This window comes from Cnephaeus nilssonii (genome assembly GCF_951640355.1).
Source record: "Cnephaeus nilssonii genome assembly, chromosome: 10".
Classification (NCBI taxonomy): domain Eukaryota; kingdom Metazoa; phylum Chordata; class Mammalia; order Chiroptera; family Vespertilionidae; genus Cnephaeus; species Cnephaeus nilssonii.
The window spans coordinates 84,931,555-84,954,828 of NC_137081.1; the positions used below are offsets into that span (position 1 = coordinate 84,931,555).

Sequence of the window (23,274 nt, forward strand, 5' to 3'; positions counted from 1 at the left end):
CCTTTGGGGTGTCATTTTTTTCTATATTCTTCCTATGAAATCTTTTCCAACTCTCACTTTAAAGCCAAATGATATTATCTCTACTTGTAAGACTCCAGCCACACCTCTGATCCCAACCTTTCTCTTTGGTTTCTATTTCCCTAGTCCTGTCCAAGCCACCTGATAGTGAATGCTGGCCTCCTTGTTAAGTTATAGGTCCCTTCTTTCAGGGTGCCAGCTGTTATTTCTAATGGGGCTGTCTTCCACTACGCTGCTGGGCTGTTCTTACAATGTATATAATGTCTGTTCATTCTGTTATATTTAGCAGTTTTTGTTTGTTTGTTTTGTTTTGTTTTGTTTTTTATTTTGGGGTGTGAATTCTTTTGGCCTAGAAATGGTATATATTTTTTTAGAACTGGCCTGTTTCATGACACTATTTAAACATATAATTTACATTTATAATGCATGGTTTACCTATGAAAGTCATCTTTCTAGATAACTGGGTGAGTAATATGACAGCTATACAGTAGATGTGTAGAAGGAAGTTACCATTAATTGAGTTAATACTTTTGGAGTATGTCTTTAAAATGTAATTGATAACCTTTGTCCAAAATATGAATTTCAGTAGTCTATGTTGGCATCCTTAATTACTTTTAGAGACTGTATTTTAGGTAGGTAGGTAAATAGGTAGGTAGGTAAACAGGTATGTAGGTGGAGAAATAGTTTGGTTATTGAAGTGGAAACATAGAAAGGGAAAGCAGTTACTGGGATTACTGGGAGAGCACATAGTTTGTAGAAGCTTCCCCAAGCATCCTAGCCCTAATAGCAACCATGCATGTCGAGAACCTGTCTACCATCCTCTGAGAAGTTATTTTAACAAGAAAGTTATACAAAACCATAAAGGAAGGTAGATATTCTTTCCTCTGTTAAATCTTGGCTGATCCTCTGTCTATATTCCATTCTCTTCACCTTTTCTTTAGAATTTGGCTTAAATGCCAACCCGAACCTGTATGCTTGTGTTCTCTTCCTATTGGTGTCTTCCTGTATCTAGGAATGTTTAAAGGAGAGTTAGACTCAAATACCCACTGGAGTCTGACAAGTAACACAGGGTGGGATTTATGTGGACTTGAATGCCCATGACCCATTTAAAGGCAGCAGCTACCCCTTGGCTTTGTCCAGTGGTTAACAACTTACAATTTAGGTCCATTCTTTCCAGAACTTCCAAACTTTTCATTCTGGAAATCCATATTTGCATGTAATTTTTAATGTCAATTAACTCACATTTTACAAAAACAATGGATGAGCCAAATGTATGTTGGCCAAAATTGTTTCACAATCTGCAAATTTGCGACCACTATCCTAGGACAGTGATTTCTATTCAGAAGTACATAATAAAAATCACTTCTCAAGCTTTTTTGCCATATATGCCTTATCTTACCTCAGAAATGCAGATTCAGCGGTTTTAGCAAAATGTCCTGTAATGCCAGTGCTGTCCCTCTCGTGTAACTGAGCATCGCCATTGTTATGCCCAGACCCACCAGGTTTGGCTCACTGGGCTGTTACACTACAGATTGGGCATCAGTTTGTCCTTGTACCATATTTTGGCACTATATTTAGCCTATTAGTGGACCAAGAATAAAGAAAGTCACTCTGACTCCATTCCTATCTGACCTCAGCCCTTACACTCTTCCCTATAGACTTTTAGTTTGAAGCTAAATGCTTCCTGAGTATGACAGCTGAATACAAAATTAGGAAAAGTTTATCTTCACCTTGCCTAAGTAAGGAATGAGACCTATCGATAGAAATATGTGGAATTCAGAGACTTCGGGTTTTTGTAAAGTCTTGGAGGCTTTTAATCAACTGCTTTTTAGAAATGTCACATCTGTGAGACTCTGCCAAGGGATGTCCATCTTCATCTTTCTTAATCCCTTGTAGCACAACATCCATGTTTGTATTCTAATCGGTGGGAACATTTCTTTGGACCCACAGCATTAGATTGTATTGAATCTTAGAGGCGTGGTTTCTTAGCAGTTGAAACTAATAGAATATAAACTAGTATGTTTGGTATCTGGAATCCCTGGCCATCAGGATAGACCTCTAAGAAGCTTTTGCTAAAAAGGAGAGGTGTATTCTCTGATGCAGTATAACAGGTTTATCAGAATTGAGAGCATTTTATGCTCTGCAGCCTTCTTTGTAGAAAGTTAGACTGAGTGGGCATTCTTGTTTATCTACTTATTTAATTATTATATTTTATAGTGGCTTATACAATTTCAGAAGGACTATAATTCTCATTGAGGAACTTTCCCTGGAGGACATAGAGTTACACCATTCATTATTAATCCCTCTGACTTCTTTGGCACTAATCAGATTTTTAGTTCCCTACTAATAGTCACCAGGTATTTAGCAGCAAGCCTCTAAGTTCACAGCTTCTCTACCAAGGAAGAGCATATGTATCTAAGGGCCACTGCAGCAGTAATCTGTGTATTAGTTATCTTGAGCTAAAGTATGCTATAGTATAGCAAATTACCCCACTTACAGTGACTTGCAACACAGATTATTTTTTTCTTATACCATATGTACATCATGGATCGACTGCCTCGACCCATGTCTTTTTTATTCCAGGATCCAGACTGACACCAGCCCCTGTTTGGGATGTGGCTGATCATGGCTGAGGAAAAAGAGAAGCATAATGAGTCCAGAGCCGTTTCTTTAAGCTCCCTTTCGAAAGGAGAAGCATACCACTTCTATTCATATTTTATTGGCCAGAGCAAGTCATACAGCCAAGCTTAATGTCACATGGGAAGGGTGGAGAATGATTTTTGAACAGCAATATAATCGAATACAGTTCTACTTCCTCACGGCCTTATAACTTGTATCTTAGGCCTATGTTGTTAGTCAACAAAAATAAACAGAAACTGAGTAAAATATGTGCCTGAGTATCACAGCAGCTATTAACTTCTTATCTGTCCTTAAGCAATGGACAGTAATTCTTTTATTTCCCCGCCTCCCAAGGACCTCCTGCCATCTCAGAGATAAATAATAAGCCCAGAGATGGTCAGTGCTCTTATCAAGGACCATTTTCCCCTTGCCTGTGCTCCTCAACTCCTCAGCTTCCTGGATGCATGCCTTCTAGCATACAAGTTGAACCATTGGCTCCCCCTTCTGGTCTTTGTGAGAAATTCACAAGTAATGTTAACATGCTGTGCTTGTACTTTTATTATTTTTTTATCTCAATTACAGTTAACATCAATATTATTTGAATTAGTTTCAGTTATGCAGCATTGTAGTTAGACAAATCATATACACTGAGTGGCCAGATTATTATGATCTCTGAACGCATAATAATCTGGCCTGTGTGTGTGTGTGTGTGTGTGTGTGTGTGTGTGCGTGCGTGTGTATTAGAGGCCCAGTGCATGAATTCGTGCATGGGTGGGGTCCAGCCAGCCTGGCCAGGGGGAGGGGACATGGGCAGTTGGCCGGCCTGCCTGCTGGTCGAACTCCTGGTCAAGGGGACAATTTGCATTAGCCTTTTATTATATAGGATATACACTGAGTGGCCAGATTATTATGTGTTAAGAGATCATAATAATCTGGCCACTCACTGTATTTTGCAAAGTGTTTCCCCCAATATTTCAGTACCCACCTGGCACAATATATAGTTATTACAATACTAGAGGCCCAGTGCAAGAAATTTGTGCACGGGGAGGGAGGGGTGTGTGTCCCCCTCAGCCCAGCCTGCACCCTCTCCAATCTGGGACATCCCTCTCACAATCCAGGACTGCTGGCTCCCAACCTCTCGCCTGCCTGCCTGCCTGATTGCCCCTAACCACTCCCCTGCCTGCCTGATCTACGCCAAACTGCTCCCTGGCCGGCCTGGTCACCACTAACTGTCCACCCCTGCAGGCCTTGTCCCTCCCACCTGCTCTCCCCTGCAGGCCTGGTCACCCCTAACTGCCCTCCCCTGCAAGCCTTGTTCCTCCCAACTGCCCTCCCCTGCAGGCCTGGTTGCCCCCAACTGCCCTCCCCTGCAGGCCTGGTCCCCCCAACTTCCCTCCCCTGCTGGCCTGGTCACCACTAACTGCCCTCCCCTGCAGGCCTGGTCCCCCCAACTGCCCTCCCCTGCAGTCCTGGTCCCCCAACTGCCCTCCCCTGCAGGCCTGGTTGCCCTTAACTGCCCTCCCCTGCAGGCCTGGTTGCTCCCAACTGCCCTCCCCTGCTAGCCCGGTCACCCCTAACTGCCCTACCCTGCTGGCCTGGTTCCTCCCAACTGCCCTCCCCTGCAGGCCTGGTCCCCCCAACTGCCCCTGCCCTGCAGGCCTGGCCCCCCCCAACTGCCCTCCCCTGCAGGCCTGGTTGCCCTCAACTGCCCTCCCCTGCAGGCCTGGTTGCTCCCAACTGCCCTCCCCTGCTGGCCCAGTCACCCCTAACTGCCCTACCCTGCTGGCCTGGTTCCTCCCAACTGCCCTTCCCTGCTGGCCCGGTCACCCCTAACTGCCCTTTCCTGCAGGCCTGGCCACCCCCAACTGCCCTCCCCTGCAGGCCTTGTTCCTCCCACCTGCCCTCTCCTGCTGGCCATCTTGTGGCAGCCATCTTGTGTCCACATGGGGGCGGCCATCTTTGACCACATGGAAGCGGCCATCTTGTGTGTTGGAGTGATGGTCAATTTGCATATTACCTCTTTATTATCTAGGAATATTGACTCTATTCCCTATGCTGTACTTTGATTATTTTGCAACTACCAATTTGTACTTTTTATTCCCTTCACCTTTTTCACCCAGTACCCTAGCCCCTCTCACCTCTGGCAACCGTCAGTCTGTTCTCTGTTCTCAAAAGCTACAATTTTTACCTTGAAACTTCCCCTATTATACCTAGCTTTTATTTTATTTTTATTTTTTTATCAATACCTTCTGTTACAGACTGTGGCTTATGTTCTCTAATGTTAATTGGATTTTCACATCTTCCCCCTTAAGTTATATACTCTAACAAGGTCTCATTCAGTTTTGTCTTTTTGGTGATCTTAGCATTTTTAATCAGATTTTAATCCTTATTGCAGCATTGAGTTCATTACTTTCATTAATCATGTTTTATTTCTAAATAAATTGGGCCACCTGACTTCTCTAGACTACCATTTGTTTTACCTGTGGAATGGCTCAACTCTCAGTTCTGATTTCTCTTTGCCTGCCTTGTTCCCTGGCTATTTGTATGACTGCACTGAAAACTTTTTTAAAAAGGTTTTTGGAAAGGTATGTACACTGCTATAGTAGATTAATATAAATATCTTCACATGGATACCCTTGACATAGATTTTATTATAAGTAGTATTGATTACAGATTTGATAAAGTAGGAAATTATATGTGCTATTTAAACTTCAAATGTAAAAATATTTCATTAAACAGTGGCATTTGCAAATCAATATGGTATTTAAAGCTTGTCTCTTACTAGACATTGTAAATATCTGAGTTGCTTGACTCTAGCTTTTAAAATAACAGTCTGTAAGGCAACTTCCAAAATATTCATTCTTTTCCTTTTTCCTATCTAGATCACAAGAGACCCCTGGGGATGGGCAGCCTCCAGCTTTACCACCCAAACAATCGAAGAAAAACAGCTGGAACCAAATTTATTATTCACATTCTCAACAAGATCTGGAAAACCATATTAACGAGGCATTTGATGTTCCATCTTCCCCTGAAAAATCTACTGTAAGTAGTTTCAAATCTGATATTTCTTTGAAATTTTTAAATCATAAATGAAGTTATTTTTGTATAGTGGCATGTTTTGTAGCATTTTCTCTTTTTCACTAGAGGCCCGGTGCACAAAATTCATGCATGGGGGGTGGGGGTCCCCTCAGCCCAGCCTGCACCCTCTCAATTCCGGGACCCCTCAGGGGATGTCCAACTGCCGCTTTAGGCCCAATCCCCTAAACCGGCAGTCGGATATCCCTCTCACAATCCTGGGCCACTGGCTCCTAATTGCTCACCTAGCCTGCCTGGTTGCCCCTAACTCTCCCCCCGCTGCCAGCCTGATCGCCCCTCACTGCCTCTGTGTGCTAGCCCGATCGCCCCTAACTGCCCCCCCTGCCGGCCTGGTCGCCTGCTGTTCAGTCGTTTGGTCGTCCCTCACTAACCCCCCTGCTGGCCTGGTCGTAGGCAGCCATCTTGTGAGGGTCAATTTATACATTACTTCTTTATTATATAGGATCATATGTTTGCTCATAAATTATGACTTGATATAACCTAATTGGAATTTCCTTTTATCATCATTTATAAAAATGCTCATTGCTCTGGATGTTAATTCTTAATAAATATATATTGATTTTAGTCTTGTAAAACACATTCCTAGAACCAATACTAATAGTCCATTAAATACCATTAACTTGATTATAATTCACTGAGTGCATAGACTATCATTTTCATCAACCTTTTGACTATATTTATGAATTATGTTGGTACTTTTGCCTTAGAGAGTATGCTTTTACCACAACAAATGGTAAATTGTTAAAATCCCCTGATTTACGAATTTTTATTGCTTTTTTAGATAGATGTAAATAAACCAAAAGTGAGATTATCAATAAATTTTAAGGATACACTGTTCATGAAGAAGGATAAGGACAGACAAAATATGGGTATATTTCAGGAAACTTAATAGGACATCAGGAAATAAAATAAGATGCAGGGAGAAGAGGGTCCACAGCAAGTTTGGCACTGCCAGAAATTTCTGGTAGCCATTGCACACGTGGCCCTCTCGTTTGTCCACCTATGGCCCTCCCATGTTATGTCAAGTTGAAAGGCAAGAGGCACTCACTCTATTCTCCCACACTTATTGTTGTTCCACCACCATAGACACATCAAAAAGAGAGAAGAATCCTTACCAAAAATGGCAACTTTAGTGTTACCTCTGTGGTGCTTCTTTTGTATCATTCATTCATTCATTGGTTCATAGTTATTGAGATCTTTCTGTGTGCTAAGGTACCTTGGTAGGTAGTAGGAATACAGAGACAAGTAAGACATGGTCTCTGCTGTTAAATAATCTACAGTGTAGTTTTATTTTTCATTCATGTCTTTATTAAGTACCTGCTGTATGCCATGCATTGTTGTGGGCTTTGAGGATTTTATGGGGGGAAAAAACAAAACAAACAAACAAAAAAAACACCTTGCCTTCAAGGAACTTACATTCTGGGGATAAGGGTGAGACAAATAGTAAACAAAGCACATAATTTAAGTATATAGCATATTAGATATTATAAATGCTAGGGAGAAACATAAAGCCAGAAGGTCTAGGAAGTTTCAAGAATGTTACAATTTTAGATAATATAGCCAGGAATGAACTTAGTGGTAAGCCATATAGATAAGCCGAGGGAATGGTAGATACAAAGGCAGGGTTATGACTTGATACAATCAAGGAACATCAAGGAAGTCAATGTGGCTAGAGCAAAATCAGCAAATGAGGAGGAGATGGGTCCAGAACAGTGTCAGATCCTGAAAGCCTTGTCTTATAAAATAAAGACTTTGTTTTAAACCCTGAGTGAGGTAGGAAGCAAATGCACATACAGATCTGAGGAGAGAAGTAGCATAATGTGACTTAAGTTTTAACAGTTTCACTCTAGCTGTTCTATTAAAAATAGCCTGAGAGCAGGGTAGTAGAGATAGTTGTTATAACATATTGAAGTATTTCAAGCAAGCAATGGTGCTTTGGACCAGGGTGGTAGCCATAGAAGGAATAAGACATGACTGTATTCTGGATATATTTTTAGAGTAAAACTAACATAATATGTTGATGGATTAGATGTGGTGTACTAAGAGAGATCAAGGATAGAAGCAAGGTTTTTGCCCTGAACAACTAGAAAGGTGAAGTTTCCATTTACTAAGATCTGAAAGACTACAGGTAGAGCAGGTATGGGTGGAATATCAGGAGCTCAGTTTTGGACATGCTAAATTTGAGATGTCTATTAGAAATCCATTTGGAGATGGGATTCTGGAGTTGAAGGGAGAGGTTCAAGCTAGAGTTGTGACATTGAAAACTGATGGTATATAGACAATATGTTAAACCATGAGGTAGGAAGAAATCACCAAGGAGGTGTGTTGTGTATAGATTTCTAAATAAGAGATTCTAGAAATTGAGCTTTGGCCCTCTAAATTATAAACAGGAGGGAGATTTTAAAAAAATAAATAAAATAGCAACTGAGACTGAGGACACACAGATAGAAATGTAGTCAACTGACTGGTGAGAAGAACGTCACAGAAATAATAATCAACTTTGTCAAATGCTACTGGTAAGTCAAGTAAGATGAGGACTGAGAATTGAACACTGGAACAATGTGAAAACCTCTGGTGACCGTAATTGGAACAGTTTTGGTGAAATACTGGGGGTGAAAACCCGACTCTAGGATGGAGTGAGAGGGACAGAAAATGGAAACACTCTTTCAAGAAATTTAGAGAAAGACAAGTATCACATGATCACACTCATACGTGGAATCTAAGTAACAAAATAAACTGATGAACGGAATGGACCCAGAGACATGGAAGCATGGAACAGAGTGCAGAATCTCAGAAGGTGGGGGAGGTTGGATGGGTGGGAGGTAATCAACAACAACAAAGCAAAAGTTTAGCAGTAAGAGGAAGGAAAGAAAGGGCAGTAGCCAAATGGGGAAGTGGAGTCGGAGAAGAGGAGTTGTTGTTGTTGTTGTTTTAATGGGAGAAATAAGAGTATTTCCCAGAGGATGAGGGAAATGAATAAGGCAGGAGGATAGAGAATTGCTATAGCAATATTGTTGAGTATGGACGAGAGGATGGGATCTAGAGCAAGCAAGTAGGAAGACAATTTGAAGGCAATATAAGTTCTATAATTAGAAGTGGTTATAGAGAATTTACAAGTATATAAAAATAACTAATGCAGCTGTGGGGTTAAGGAAAGACTTCCCAGAAGTGATCATCTCTGACTGTGTCTTGAAGGAATAAGTAAGAATTAGCCAGATATTTACCCTCAAAGAGCAGGCATAAAACATGGTAAGTAAAAGAAGCCAATAACAAATAACCATATCCTATATATAATAAAGAGGTAATATCCAACACACAAGATGGCCACCCCCATGTGGTCAAAGATAGCCACCACAAGATGGTCAGCAGGGGAGAGCAGTTGGGAGGGACCAGGCCTGCAAGGGAGGGCAGTTGGGGGCAATCAGGCCTGCAGAGGAGAGCAGTTAGGAGTGACCAGGCTGGCAGAGGAGGACAGTTGGGGGCAACCAGGCCTGCAGGGGAGGGTAGTTGAGGGGGGACCCAGGCCTGCAGGGGAGGGCAGTTGGAGGCAACAAGGCCAGCAGGGGATGGTAGTTAGGGGCAACCAGGCTGGCAAGGGAGGGCAGTTAGTGGTGACCAGGCCAGCGGGGGAGGAGAGTAAGTGAAATGTCCAGAATAATCACATCTATAGAGACAGAAAATAGATTTGTAGTTGAATAGGACTTAGGGAATGGTGTGAGGGGTTGGGGAATGACTGCTAATGGATACAGGATTTCTTTTGGAGGTGATGAAAATGTTCTAAAATTAAATGGTAGTGATGTTTGTACAACTCTGTGACTACAGTAATAATTATCGAATTACACACCTTGATTGGGTAAAGTCAATAATATGTGAATTACATCTCAATAAGGCTGTTTTTTAAAAGTAGAGGGAGTAACATGAATTCATGTAACACTATGAGCACTTGCTGCATGCAAAGCTTTAAGCCAGGTTAAATAAGTGGTAAAACAAATTGATGTTTCTCTCTTGCTCCCCCTTCCTCTCTCTCTAAGAATTAATTTAAAAATAATAATTGATAAAGCTCCTGTCTCTCTTGGCACTTATAGTCTAGCATGCAGTGGCATAAAAGCATGAGAAAATAGATCTAGTTGGGGTAACACGCCATTCCCTAAGTCCTGTTATTCAAAATGTACTTTTCTGAGTTAACATTTTAATTTAAATTTTGATTCTTTATGTACTATAGATAATGTCAACATACAAAAAAGCATACTTCATGTGTATGTAAAGGTTAGATTATAAGTGAAGAAAATTACAAGTTATTTATATTTGTCTTTTTAGCCTAATGGTGGTATTCCACATGATAATCTGGTTTTAATCAGAATGAAACCTGATGAAAATGGAAGATTTGGTTTCAATGTAAAGGTAATCTAAAATTTATATTTTACTCAGTTTTTAAATTAACCCTTTGCACTCGCTTGCTTTTTTCTCGATTCCTTTATTCTAATGCTAACCGTGTCGAGTCACACTCGACATCCAAGTGCAAAAGGTTAAGATGTTTTTATTTTGCTAATATTTGACTTGCTCTGTTTTTAAGGGAGGATATGATCAGAAGATGCCTGTGATCGTGTCCCGAGTAGCACCAGGAACACCTGTGAGTTATCTAATTCTCCCAAGTAAATCCTGTTTTCAAGAATATGTACTTATTTTAATTAGTTAAAAAGGAAATAATCATTCTTTTAATTTGTCAAGTATCTACTGTTGCTGGTTGGATATCTTAAATTGCTGAAAAGTTAGTTTTTATGCCCTGTTTATAAGAGTTTTTAAAATCCTTGTTTTTACAAAGAAGCTGGTGTATGACTTTCAATGCTTCTAAAGTGTAAATAGATCCTATCAGAATAACTCCTTAAACAGCAAAATGTAGATAGGAGCCCAGCCGGTGTGGCTCAGAGGTTGAGTGTTTACCCATAAACCAAGAGGTCACAGTTTGATTCCTAGTCAGACACATGCTTGGGTTGCAGGCTTGATCCCCAGTGAGGGGTGTGCAGGAGACAGCCGATCAATGATTCTCTCTTATCATTGATGTTTCTATCTCTCTTCCTTTCCCTTCCTTTCTGAAATCAATAAAAAGATATATTTTTTTAAATGTAGACAGGAGGTATATTTTTTATTTGTGGTTTTGTGTTTGTTTTTTTTTGGCTTGTTTTTTCATTTAGAATTCTTTACTTATATTCTATTTGCCTTCTTATGTTTAAAAAAAACTTAGTTTAAATATAAATAGTACCAGTGATTATATTTTTTCTTATAAGGACAATTTTTATTATGAACATTCTAAACAGAAAGGGAGAAAATATTTTAGGAACCCATTATGATGACTTCCCCTGTTCCCATTATTTAGCTCAGCACTCATGAACTTCATGCTCATCATAAGGACAGCTCTTAATTAATTATGGCTGCATTATCTTTATTGCTCTTCCATACAGCAAATATGGCTTTCAAATTTACGTTTATGTTGTTGCCTACTTTACCTAAATGGTCTTCAAGGACTTTTCAGTCAGCACCCTTTATCATTTAACTTATCTCCCTGCCCCTAAGAAAGGTATATAAATCAGCAGCTTGAGAGAAAGAGGTTATTATGTCTTTTTTGGTGCTTTGCAGCTACCTCAAAGTTAGTTTGAAGATCAGAGTCAGGATTAATTAAGGATACCATAATATATGGTTTTGATTTTGAAGGACTTTGTTGGTTGCAAATAATAGGGCATTTACTTATGGAATATCCCTGCCAACATAACTACAGCTTCTCCTTAGACTCTATCATACTTCAGTTTGGTGCAAAAGTGTTTTATGTGCAGTTTTCATTTTGTCATATATTAAAAGGTACATATTCAAGGATTGAGATTAAGTTAATTGTTTTTACTGCTTCATCAAGAACAAAAAAAAATGACATAGAGCTACATAGGTGTCTCATAAAACCAAGCACAGGAACACAGTCACACCTCCAGAAAGAACTCATCCATCACTCTCTACTTTTTATCTATATTTCTTATGTGAATGTCCCATTCTTCTCTCAGTTCAAACCATTTTGTACACTGAATCTGCGACATCTCTCAAGCCACTTCAAATACATTAGTCTGAATAAAAATAGTGTATTTAGTGACAGCTTCAGGTCAAGTCCTGTAATATCACCACCACCAGACACACTCTGCCTTCAGATATAATTATGACTCCTAAATCTCTGCTAAATTAAAATTGTATAGCTACTGCTATTTTGTCCTCAGTCCACATGGTAGGATATGACTACGAGTAACTTTCATATTTACATATTACCAGCTCAGCAACCCAAAATGATTAAGCCTGTACAAATTACAGGCTCCTGGGAAATAAACCAATCAGATCCTCTTTTAAACCAATCTTGAGGTCAGAGGGGACAGGACAGGGATACAGTGTATAAAATTACTCTTGAATCCACTATGCATATGAAGGATGGGGGCAAAGATGGGAAAAATAGTCCAAAATTATTTATTTAGTATATATTTAATGATAACTGTATATGTTTCAGACTGCAGATGAAGAGATAAAAGGCTGCTAAATTCTGATAAAGTAGTAAGATAGATAATGTCTAACGTAGAAAACTAAAGAAAAACAAAATGGGGGAGATATGTGGAGTTACTGAGATAAACACAAAAGATGTAGGTAAGATGTTGAAAGAAGGTGACTCTAGAGAGGGGGGAATGGGAGGGAAGAACACGATAAATGGTTTCTTAATATTTCAGCTCTAGTCAACTTTTTAAACTATCTTACCTTATAATAGAGAAACATGCAAATTGACCGCACCTCCGCTATGCCCACGATTGGCCGGCAGGAGGCTGGGGGCGGGACTCCGGGTGGCATATCCGCCGTTGAGAAGATCAAGATGGCGGTGCCCAGTGGCCGGGCCCATGCCGCCGCTCCCCGGGGTGCCTGGGGCGATCGGCACCGCGGGGGGGGCATGGCAGGGCCCATGCCGCCGCTCCCCGGGGTGCCTGGGGCGATCGGCACCGCGGGGGGGGCATGGCAGGGCCCATGCCGCCGCTCCCCGGGGTGCCTGGGGCCATCGGCACCCCGGGGGGCGTGGCCAGGCACATGCCGCCGTGGCCGGGCCCATGCCGCCACTCCCCGGGGTGCCTGGAGCGATCGGCACCCCGGGGGGCGTGGCCGGACCCATGCCGCCGCTCCCGGGGTGCCTGGGGCGATCGGCACCGCGGGGGGGGGGGGGGGGCGTGGCCGGGCCCATGCCGCCGCTCCCGGGGTGCCTGGGGCGATCGGCACCGCGGGGGGGCGTGGCCGGGCCCATGCCGCCACTCCCCGGGGTGCCTGGGGCGATCGGCACCCCGGGGGGGCGTGGCCAGACCCATGCCTCTGCTCCCGGGGGTGCCTGGGGCGATCGGCATCCCGGGGGGCGTGGCCGGGCCCATCGGCACCCCGGGGGGCGTGGCCGGGCCCATGCCGCCCCTCCCCGGGGTCCTGGGGTTGATCGTCCACCTGGGGGGGCGTGGCCCGGCCCTTCCCGCCGCTCCCGGGGGTCCCAGGGGCCGAGGCTTTCAGGGCCTTGGGCACCAGCGGGGAGCCTGCACCGATCGCAGGAAACCACTGGGGGTCGGCTCCTGTGATCGGTAGCAGGGACGCTGGGTGCTGCGAGCCCAAGGCCAGGAAAGCCTGGGGCGGAGGCTTTCCCGGCCTTGGGCACCAGTGGGCAGCCTGCAGGGATCGCAGGAAACCACTGGGGGTCGGCCCCTGCGATCCTTAGCAAGGATGTTGGGTGCCGCGGAGCCCAAGGCCACCGCCCGGGGCCAAGCCCCGACCCTGAAAAAGGCAGAAGGCGGTGGCCACAGCCAAGGCCTGGGTCCCTGGTGCCAGCAGAAAACTGGTGCAGGCAGCCAGATGAATGAAGGTCTATTGCACGAATCTTCGTGCAAACGGGCTACTAGTGTAATGTATAACTTTGCTAAAAACAAAAACTTTAATTGCAACTTAAATATATATCTTTTGACCTGACAATGAATGGCCTCTAATGAAACAGTTGTGCTAGGGAACAAAAGATATACAAGGATGTTCACTGTAGTATTGTTTATAACAGTCAAAAATCAGGGGCAAATCAAATGTACATCATTAGAGCTGGTGAAATACATTATGTGTTGCTTTGCAGCTATTGAAAAGGATGATGTAGCTCTATACTAGTATGCAGATATGTTCATAAGAAGATATTACAAAAAATTAGTATTACAATTCTACATTTATGTTTGATCCAGTTTTTTAAAATGTGAATTATGTGTATTAAAAAGTATGGATACATGATTAAAAGGTTAACAATGTTTCATCCAAGTAGTGGAATTACTGGTATTAATCACTTTCTTCTATATTCCTTTTTTAATAGATCATGACAGTGAGCATGCATTGCTTTTATAATTAGAAAATGCAATAAACCTTTTTTATTATGCCAGCTGTAGTGATCAGTGAATGACACAAAAGAAATAATTGATTTTTCTGAGCAGTGAATGTGGATAGTTATTAAGTCAAGGATGTTCAGGGAACATTCTATAGACAGGTTCACTTCCAAACAGAATTCTGTGACTCTAAATTTTCTTTTTAGGCTATACGGATTATTGGTAAAATTTTCTTTTTTGCCACATAGAACTGTGTTCCATATATATTAGCTGAATTTAGGACAAATTAAAACAATAGAAATTTATCATTTTTATATCATTTTACTAATTTGGAGACCATCACAATCTTCCCATTGGAAACCTCATTTTAAGTGATTGGGGGGGGGGGGGGAAGAGTTTTAAATATTTTCATGTTTTTTTTAATTGTACTCCTTCTGAAATGGATAAAATAATTCCCAATTAAAGTCAAATTTTTGTTCCAATGTGATCATCTTTGAGCCAATAGCTGTTTCTGCAACAAAATTTATTTTAATATACAGTTCATCTGGACTTTCCAGATCAGAATGAAATGCAAATAAAAAATTGTAAACATAACTGACAAAAGCAGATTAAGCATGAGAGAGTTCTTTCTCTTCAATGATAGTGGGTTAAAAAAAAAATCTCTGCATGTTAGATACAGCATTTTGGTTAATACTGCCCGTTTAGCCTTAATCCTTTGGAATATCAGTGGCTATATTAAGGTACAGTTAGAGATTCATAACTATCTTCTCCTTAGCACATAGACTACCTCCTCTTTTCATTAAGTATACTATCTACAAAGTAAGGTGAGAGTATAACTTTTTTGGCTATAACCCTTTTCTCCCAGTACCATTAATATCTTCCAGTTCACCACTCTTTGGGTATCTTGAAGACATTTACAAAAACTTGGACCAAATTGATACATAAAAGTATCACACTACAAATACACAGAAGGTGTATATGACTATCATCTGCTTCACTACAAGAAGGAGAGGAAAAAAGCAACTAAAGAGAATGGTCATAACCTTAAATTGGAGTTCTCTAGATTTTAACATTTTGTATACTTATATCATTTTTATCTTCACAGCTCTTTGTTATTATAATCAGAGCAGCTATCTGCTCCATTTTCAGAGTTTCGGGTATCTCAGAGCACACATTTTATAAGCAGTAGAGGATATGGTTCTTTTCATTAATGATATATCATGTTGGATTTTATTGACTTTGTGTTTATAGTGAATTTGAGTAGTCATGTTTTCAAGTCTTCAAGCTTTTGCAACAGGAAGTTCCTTTTTTTGTGTGAGGTCCAACCCCATCATTTCCTTCTGTATCTGACCTATCGTCCTTCATACTTTATTCCTATGCCTTCTTTTTGCTGTCCCTGGAATGTGCTGTCCATATTTCTGTTTATCTCTTTTATTTAAATTACTTATTTATTTTTCTCAATAAAATACAGGCAGTCATCACTTTGCACAGTAGTACAGGACCTAAAAATGACCATTCAAGCTGAAACTATGTAAAGTGACCTTGATAATTAATGGGGGAAATTATGGTTGTTTCTAAGACCTTTAAATTTTTCATTAAAATGTCTCTTACTTTCCCTTATAAATGTTAGGGAAATGAGAAATAGTAAAACTAGCCCTGGTCGGATGGTTCAGTTGGTTGGGGCATCATTCCATACACCAAAAGATTACAGGTTTGATTTCCGGTCAGGACACATACCTAGGTTACTGGTTCAGTCCCAGTTGAGGCATGTATGGGAGGCAGCTATGTGATGTCTCTCTGTCTCTCTTTCTCTCTCTCCCATTCCCTTCCTCCTCTCTAAAATCAATGCATATCCTTAGAAGAGGATAAGTAAATAAAGTCTGTGAAATCAGTGCTTAATTTTTTTTAAAAAAAAACTAAAACTAATACTGATTTACTGTCCTGCCATTCTAAACATTAGAAACATTAAGAACTTAACTATTTTATTTCTTCATGAAAACTTATCATAAGTGGTTTGAATAGGCTTGTGCCCTTCTCATCATATACATTAAAATACAGAGTGAGCATTCTTTCTTGTCTTAGCAAATTGTCATAATCCTTTCTAAGTTTGAATTTACTTCCAATGTTTGATCATCTGCATTTTTTTTAGTAAACTTTTATTGATTTCAGAGAGGAAAGGAGAGGGAGAGGGAGAGAGAGATAAAAACATCAGTGGTGAGAGAATATCATTGATTGGCTGCCTCCTGCATGCCCCCCACTAGGGATCTAGTGCACAGGCCGAGCATGTACCCTGGCCTAAAATTGAACTTTAACCTCTTGGTTCCTAGGTCAACACTCAACCACTGAGCCACACCAGCCAGGCAGTCCTCTGCATTTTTAATGTTGTAAAATATCTCCAAGATTTCCTTTAATGAGAAGTTTTATGCCAGCATCATGTCCTCAAGAAAAACTTAATCCTTTTTTATTATATCCACTTTCATCATTAATGTTGATAAGTTCCCCTTCACTAAATCCCCTTCTCTGTATAACTAGAGTCTCTTAAACCAGCGATCGCCAACCGGTGGTCCGCAGACCACTGGTGGTCCATGAGGTCCGAAAGGTTGGCGACCACTGTCTTAAACAGTAGCAGTGTATATTTTCACCATCAGCTGTTTCTTACCCATTTTTATGTGGTTTTATTGTTGGGAGATGAGGCAGCACAAGTACTAGTATACACTTTGCTGTCTCTGCAGGAACTGAGTAACAGGTGCCCAGCGACAGATCACCAGCAGACTTGAAGGAAGTGATGTGTTTGGGCATTGGTCATGATGTGTCTATTATTTATGTAGAGAGTTTTGGACTACAATCTAGCAGCAAAGATTGTATTTTATGTAATTATTCACAATTAATACATTCACAGTGGAAACTGAAATTTGCACCTTGTTGTTGAGAGATAGGTGTTACTTGACTAAATGTGGTAACTGAAATTTGTACATATCTGGATAGTGCAGAGTGAGGCCTGACTGTGTCTAGGCATCTCCAGATAACTAGTCTTATCTGTATGGCTATGCATGTAATAAGGCATCAGGGGAAAAGTTGTTGAATGAAAAAAGAAAGAAGTATAGTATCTTCGTGGGAAAGCTAGATTTCTGTTTTGTTTTTGAGTAGATGAATGGATAGATGTTTTTCTATATGTAGTTTTAATTCTACTATAGAGTCTATAAAAATAAAATTTTGTGCTTTACTTTTAGAAAGCCATGTACAAATCTGAAACCTTATTTGCATTATGTTGCAGGCTGACCTCTGTGTCCCTCGATTGAATGAAGGGGACCAAGTTGTACTGATCAATGGTCGGGACATTGCAGAACATACCCATGACCAGGTTGTCCTGTTTATTAAAGCTAGCTGTGAGAGACATTCTGGGGAACTCGTACTTCTAGTCCGGCCTAATGGTAAGTAGTCTACGTAGCACTGGATATTTTTCATAATTATTAGTGTTTCTTACTGGAATAGCAGCCAGAGTAGGCTTTTAAACCTAAACCTGTCTTGTCATGTCAGTTTCCTGCTCAAAGTATAGTGGCTTCCATTCACACTTGGAGTAAAATGTAAGTTATTGGCCTCCTTGCCTACCACTCAGCCTTGCTCACTCTGTTCTATGCTGGCTTTCTTGCTATTCCTTCTGCCTACATTTTGTATGATTTTCCTGATTTTGTATGACTTATACTCTCACTTCCTTCAGGTTTTAAGTCACATGTCATCCTCAGAAAGTCCTTCTCTCCTGACTACCATAGCTAAAATGGCCTCCTTCCCCTGCTTGCTCTAGTAGTAGTAATAGATAATCAATAAATAATAGTTGAATGAATTAGTAAATTTTGAACTCTGTTCCACTTTTAGAAAACTCTGTAACAAGCTGCAGTTAAATCATTTTTTTTAAATCCTGTCTGTGTTTTCAGTAGAGAATGCCTAGTAGCCTAATCATGTCATCTCCTGCTCTGGACAGCGAACATGCTAATTCAGAGTCAGAGTCCCAGGCTTGGAAAAGCCCTAATGCTGTAAGCTCTGGCTCCTTTACCGACTGCTTGAGTTCCTCAGTAGTGATCTCAAGAATGTCCTGCCGGTGCGGAGCATTCAGTAGCTCATGAAGCCGTTCATCCCCCCTTTGGATAGCTTGAACTATTAATTGGAACTAAAATCAAACTTCCTTCAGTCCTGTTGTTCCTAATTCTACCACTTTGTGTTATCCAGAATAAATTTAATCCCTCTTCCTTCTGTTTTTTTGACAATAGCTGATTTTACCAGAAACCCTCCCCCTTTCCTCCAGTTCAGTAATCCCAGATCCTTCAGTGAGTGTTCATATGGCATTGTTTCAAGTTCCCTCCACACTGTATCAATCTCCTCTGGAAAAAATTCATATATGCCTGTATCCCAGCATTAGACATACTCTTCTGGTTTTGTTCTGAACAGTTTACTATTAATCATAGTTTTAGCCATAAGAGTAATTATTGGTTAATGCTATATTACCAGTTTTTGAATATATACCTATGGTATATATTCAAGTAAAATGTAATTAGAACTCTACCTATTCCCACACCACACCGAACCCTATAAAAATTGCAAGAAAAAAATACAAAACTCATTTTGCCTATTGGGTACAAATAGGCATTTTCATTTCATCTTTTCTACTTTGTGTTTTTCTGCTTTCATGATCTAGAATTTGCATTCTAGGAAAATTCGCAGGACTCCAACACAACATTCTATTTTGACTTTTCAAGGAACTCATTCATTTAGATCTGATATTTAGGTGATTCATTATTAGGCACTTTCTGTCAAGTAAGCAACTTAAATTTTAAATTTTATACTAAGATAACATCCTCTCTATTTAGTTTTGTTTTCTCTTGATAACAGATGTTAAAGAACATAATGATAATAATAGTTTTTAAATGTTTTTCATGCACCTGGACTCTTGTATATTCTTATTTAATCTTTACAGCTATCCAGTGACATACGTGCCATCCCCATTTTATAGTTGAGGACATTTTGACACCTAGACATTCAGTTCTGCTCACAAATTTATGACTAGTACAGACCCATATAATGGAAAAGTCTTAGCTTTTTTGGACAAATCACCTCATTTGTACTTTAAATTAGGAGAGGAATCCACCTAGGTCATGACAAAGGTCTTTCTCTTATTATTTTACTAGAGGCCCAGTGCACGAAATTTGTGCACGGGGGGGAGTTGTCCCTCAGCCCAGCCTGCACCCTCCAATCTGGGATCCCTCTCACAATCCAGGACAGCTGGCTCCCAACCACTCACCTGCCTGATTGCCCATAACTGCTTCTGCCTGCCAGCCTGATCACCCCCTAATCACTACCTTGCCAGCCTGATCGACGCCAAACTGCTCCCCTGCCGGCTGGATTGCCTCTAACTGCCCTCCTCTGCAGGCCTGGTTCCCCCCAACTGCCCTCCCCTGCAGGCCATCTTGTGGTGGCCATATTGTGTCCACATGGGAGTGGCCATCTTTGACCACATGGGGGGCCATCTTGTGTGTTGGAGTGATGGTCAATTTGTATATTACCTCTTTATTATATGGGAATAGGATTGTCAAAATATGGGCAGGACCTGTATTCACTTTCAGGGTCTACCTTGTCCTTTTTTACTTAAAATAACAAACAGCAGGTCATTGAGTAATGTTTTATTTAACATTCTGATATAACATTGATGAGAGAGAGAAAAAAGATTCCTGGCCACATCACTGTGTGAAGTTTGCACATTCTCCCCATGTCTACCTGGGTTTTCTTTGCTGCCTCGGGTTCCTCTCACATCCCAAAGATATGCACGTGAGGTGAATTGACGTTTCTACCTTGTCCTAGTCTGAGCAAGTATGAATGTGTGTGTGAGTGGCCCTGTGATGGAAGGGTATCCTGTCTAGGTGCCCTGAGCTGCTAGGTGAGGTTCTAGCCACCTGTGATCCTGAACTGGAATAAGCACATTGGAAAATAATTATTTTACCTGTCTTTATTAATTTTTATTAAATTTGTGAATAGCTCACATTTATTTCAATATTTAATATTAGAAGTGGTTTGGAACTTTTTATTGTTGTTGTTAATCCTCACTTGAGGATAGTTTTTCCATTGATTTATTTTTTCAGAGAGAGTGGAAGGAAAGGGGAGAGGCAGAGAGAGAGAAACATCGATATGAGGGAGACACATTGACTGGTTGCCTCCCGCACATGCCCCAACGGGGGCCAGGGATCAAGCCTGCAACTGAGGTATGTGTCCCTGACCAGAATTGAACCTGAGACCCTTCAGTCCTTGGGCTGATGCTCTAACCAATGAGCAAAACCAGCCAGGGCTATTTGGAACTTTATTTAGAAGTTTGGTGATGTTTTTGTGACCAGAAATATGCTGTAGGAACTTAACTCTTGTTTTTGTCAATTAGCCTATGGTAAAATTGGTTTTGTTATAAGTCATTTTGTTAAAATTACTGTTTCCAGGAACCTATCAACAATGTCAAGTGAAGACTTACTGCATAATCAAAATTTAAAATTATGTTTGCCAAAAATATCAGAAAAAAAGTTTTTCCCTTTAAATCTTATTTCTTCTTAGACAATATGCATTCATACCTTTTTGCTTTTTTGTTCTTCATTTCCAAAATTTATTCTTCCCAAAAGTACATACATATTGAGCAGGAACCAAAACTCTTAGTCAAGGATATAAGGGACCCCTAGCTTGACTCCATTCTTTAGAGGGCTGTTTTCTGTCTCTCCTTCAACCTTGCCTCCCACCACCACCACCATCGTGGGGTCAGGATTTTATAGGAGCAAGGGGACTTGCCAGGCCATCACCTGTGACTTCCCCATCCTTCCTAGACCACTATTTTCAACTTTCGATTCTCTGTCCAAATAGCTCTATGAGTCTGTGTGCCCATTTTCCCCAAATCCATTCTCCCAAGGTGGCTCACATGATGTATGTAGCCCTAGAGGCATGGCTAAGATGCAGCAATTTGCAGAGATATATAAACAAGCTTACATATGGATTGGGGTGTTCATATTCTCCCATCCTATCTAATAAAAGAGTAATATGCAAATTGACTGTCACTCCAACACACAAATGGCCACCCCCATGTGGTCAAAGATGGCTGCCCCCATGTGCACACAAGATGGCAGCCACCAGATGGCCTGCAGGGGAGGGCAGTTGTGGATGATCAGACCAGCAGGGGAGGGCAGTTGTGGATGATCAGACCAGCAGGGGAGGGCAGTTGGGGGTAACCAGGCCAGCAGGGGAGGACAGTTGGGGGGAATCAGGCCTGCAAGGGAGGGCAGTTGGGGGGGATCAGGCCTGCAGCGGAGGGCAGTTGGGGGGGATCAGGCCTGCAGCGGAGGGTAGTTGTGGGCAACCGGGCCGGCAGGGGAGGGCAGTTGGGGGCAACCGGGCCTGCAAGGGAGGGCAGTTGGGGGCATCCAGGCCAGTATGGGAGGGCAGTTGGGGGGAACCAGGCCTGCAGGGGAGGGAAGTTAGGGGTGACTAGGCCAGCAGGGGAGGGCAGTTGGGGGGGCAGGCCTGCAGGGGAGGGCAGTTGGGGGGAACCAGGTCTGCAGGGGAGGGCAGTTGGGGGCGACCAGGCTGGCAAGGGAGGGCAGTTAGGGGTTACCAGGCCAGCAGGGGAGGGCAGTTAGGAGTTACCAGGCCAGCAGGGGAGGGCAGTTAGGGGTAACCAGGCCAGCAGGGGAGGGCAGTTAGGCGTAACCAGGCCAGCTGGGGAGGGCAGTTAGTGGCAATCGGGCCAGCAGGGCAGCAGTTAGGCATCGATCAGGCTGGCAGGGGAGTGATTAGGGGGTGATCAGGCTGGCAGGCAGAAGCGGTTAGGGGCAATCAGGCAGGCAGGCATGCGAGGGCAATCAGACAGGAAGGCAGGCGAGTGGTTGGGAGCCAGCATTAATGGATTGTGAGAGGGATGTTCGACTGCCAGTTTAGGCCAGATCCCACCAGGATCGGACCTAAACGGGCAGTCGGACATCCCTCAGGGGTCCCAGATTGGAGAGGGTGCAGGCTGGGCTGAGGGACACACACCCCCCCCCCATGCACAGATTTCGTGCACTGGGCCTCTAGTGTTAATGTATCTGAGGGCAAGAAAAGAAAGAGGGTGACTACAGGCCAGGGTCTAGGGTCTGTCTCTCCTCACTCTGCCATGGCCATGAATTCTGGCCTAGGTTCTCATTTGAAATCCAGACTTCCAGGTTGTTTTGTAAATATGTCAAGGAGAGGAGAAAACATGTTTTGTTTAGAACTCTGTTTCATTTATAACCGTTCCTATGTAGACATATAGTATATAGGCTTCTATTTGTACTCTTGCCTTAGGTCCCACAAATTAGGGCAGGTCTCTTCAAAGCTGCTTCTTGGCAGCTCCTCTTTTTCTTAATGTCTCCTCAAGTTATGGAGATTTTCAGCAATTATAGCCAAGAACCGTTCTTTTCTTCTAAGGTGCGGCAAATTTCTTCATCTCCACAGTCACTGTTTGTCCCTACACCATGACATCAGACTCAGATCTGATGAATTAAGAATAAATAAATTATTTTTCTTGACACATAAAGAATAAATCTGGTAAATTCTTTTCCCAATTCATTAAGTTTTTCATGTGTCTTTATTAAAATTTTTATTTCTTTTTTTTTGGTCTTAGCTGTCTACGATGTAGTGGAAGAAAAGCTAGAAACTGAGCCAGACTTCCAGTACATTCCTGAGAAGACCCCACTAGATAGTGTCCATCAGGATGACCGTTCCCTGCAGGAGTCAATGATCCAGCTAGCTGAGGGGCTTATCACGGGAACAGTCCTGACACAATTTGATGTAAGTAATATTGTATGGTTTCTTTTCTTTTCTTTTTTTTTTTTTTAAGATTTTTTTAATTTCGATTTTCAGAGAGAGAATTGGGAAGGGGAGAGAGAAACATCCATCCCTGATGGATCAAGCCTGCAACCTGAGCATGTGCCCTGACAGGGAATTGAACCAGCAACCTTTCAGTGTACGGGACTATGCCCAACCAACTGAGACACAACAGCCAGGGCAATATTGTATGATTTCTTTCTTTTTTTCTTTTTTATTGATTTCAGAGAGGAAGGGAGAGGGAGAGAGAGATAGAAACATCAATGATGAGAGAGAATCATTG

The 23,274-nt window shown here is 41.9% G+C and overlaps 1 protein-coding gene across 5 annotated transcripts in view; it reads left to right on the forward strand.

Annotated features, from left to right (window-relative positions):
- Positions 1-23,274, forward strand: part of PTPN4 (protein tyrosine phosphatase non-receptor type 4) — a 257,666-nt gene that overhangs the window by 192,121 nt on the left and 42,271 nt on the right. For all 5 annotated transcript variants that reach the window (XM_079782465.1, XM_079782466.1, XM_079782463.1 and 2 more), the window contains 5 exons: positions 5,520-5,679; positions 10,051-10,134; positions 10,307-10,363; positions 17,407-17,563; positions 22,789-22,955. In XM_079782465.1, coding sequence (XP_079638591.1) covers positions 5,520-5,679; positions 10,051-10,134; positions 10,307-10,363; positions 17,407-17,563; positions 22,789-22,955 — 625 coding nt within the window. The remainder of the gene's footprint in view (positions 1-5,519; positions 5,680-10,050; positions 10,135-10,306; positions 10,364-17,406; positions 17,564-22,788; positions 22,956-23,274) is intronic.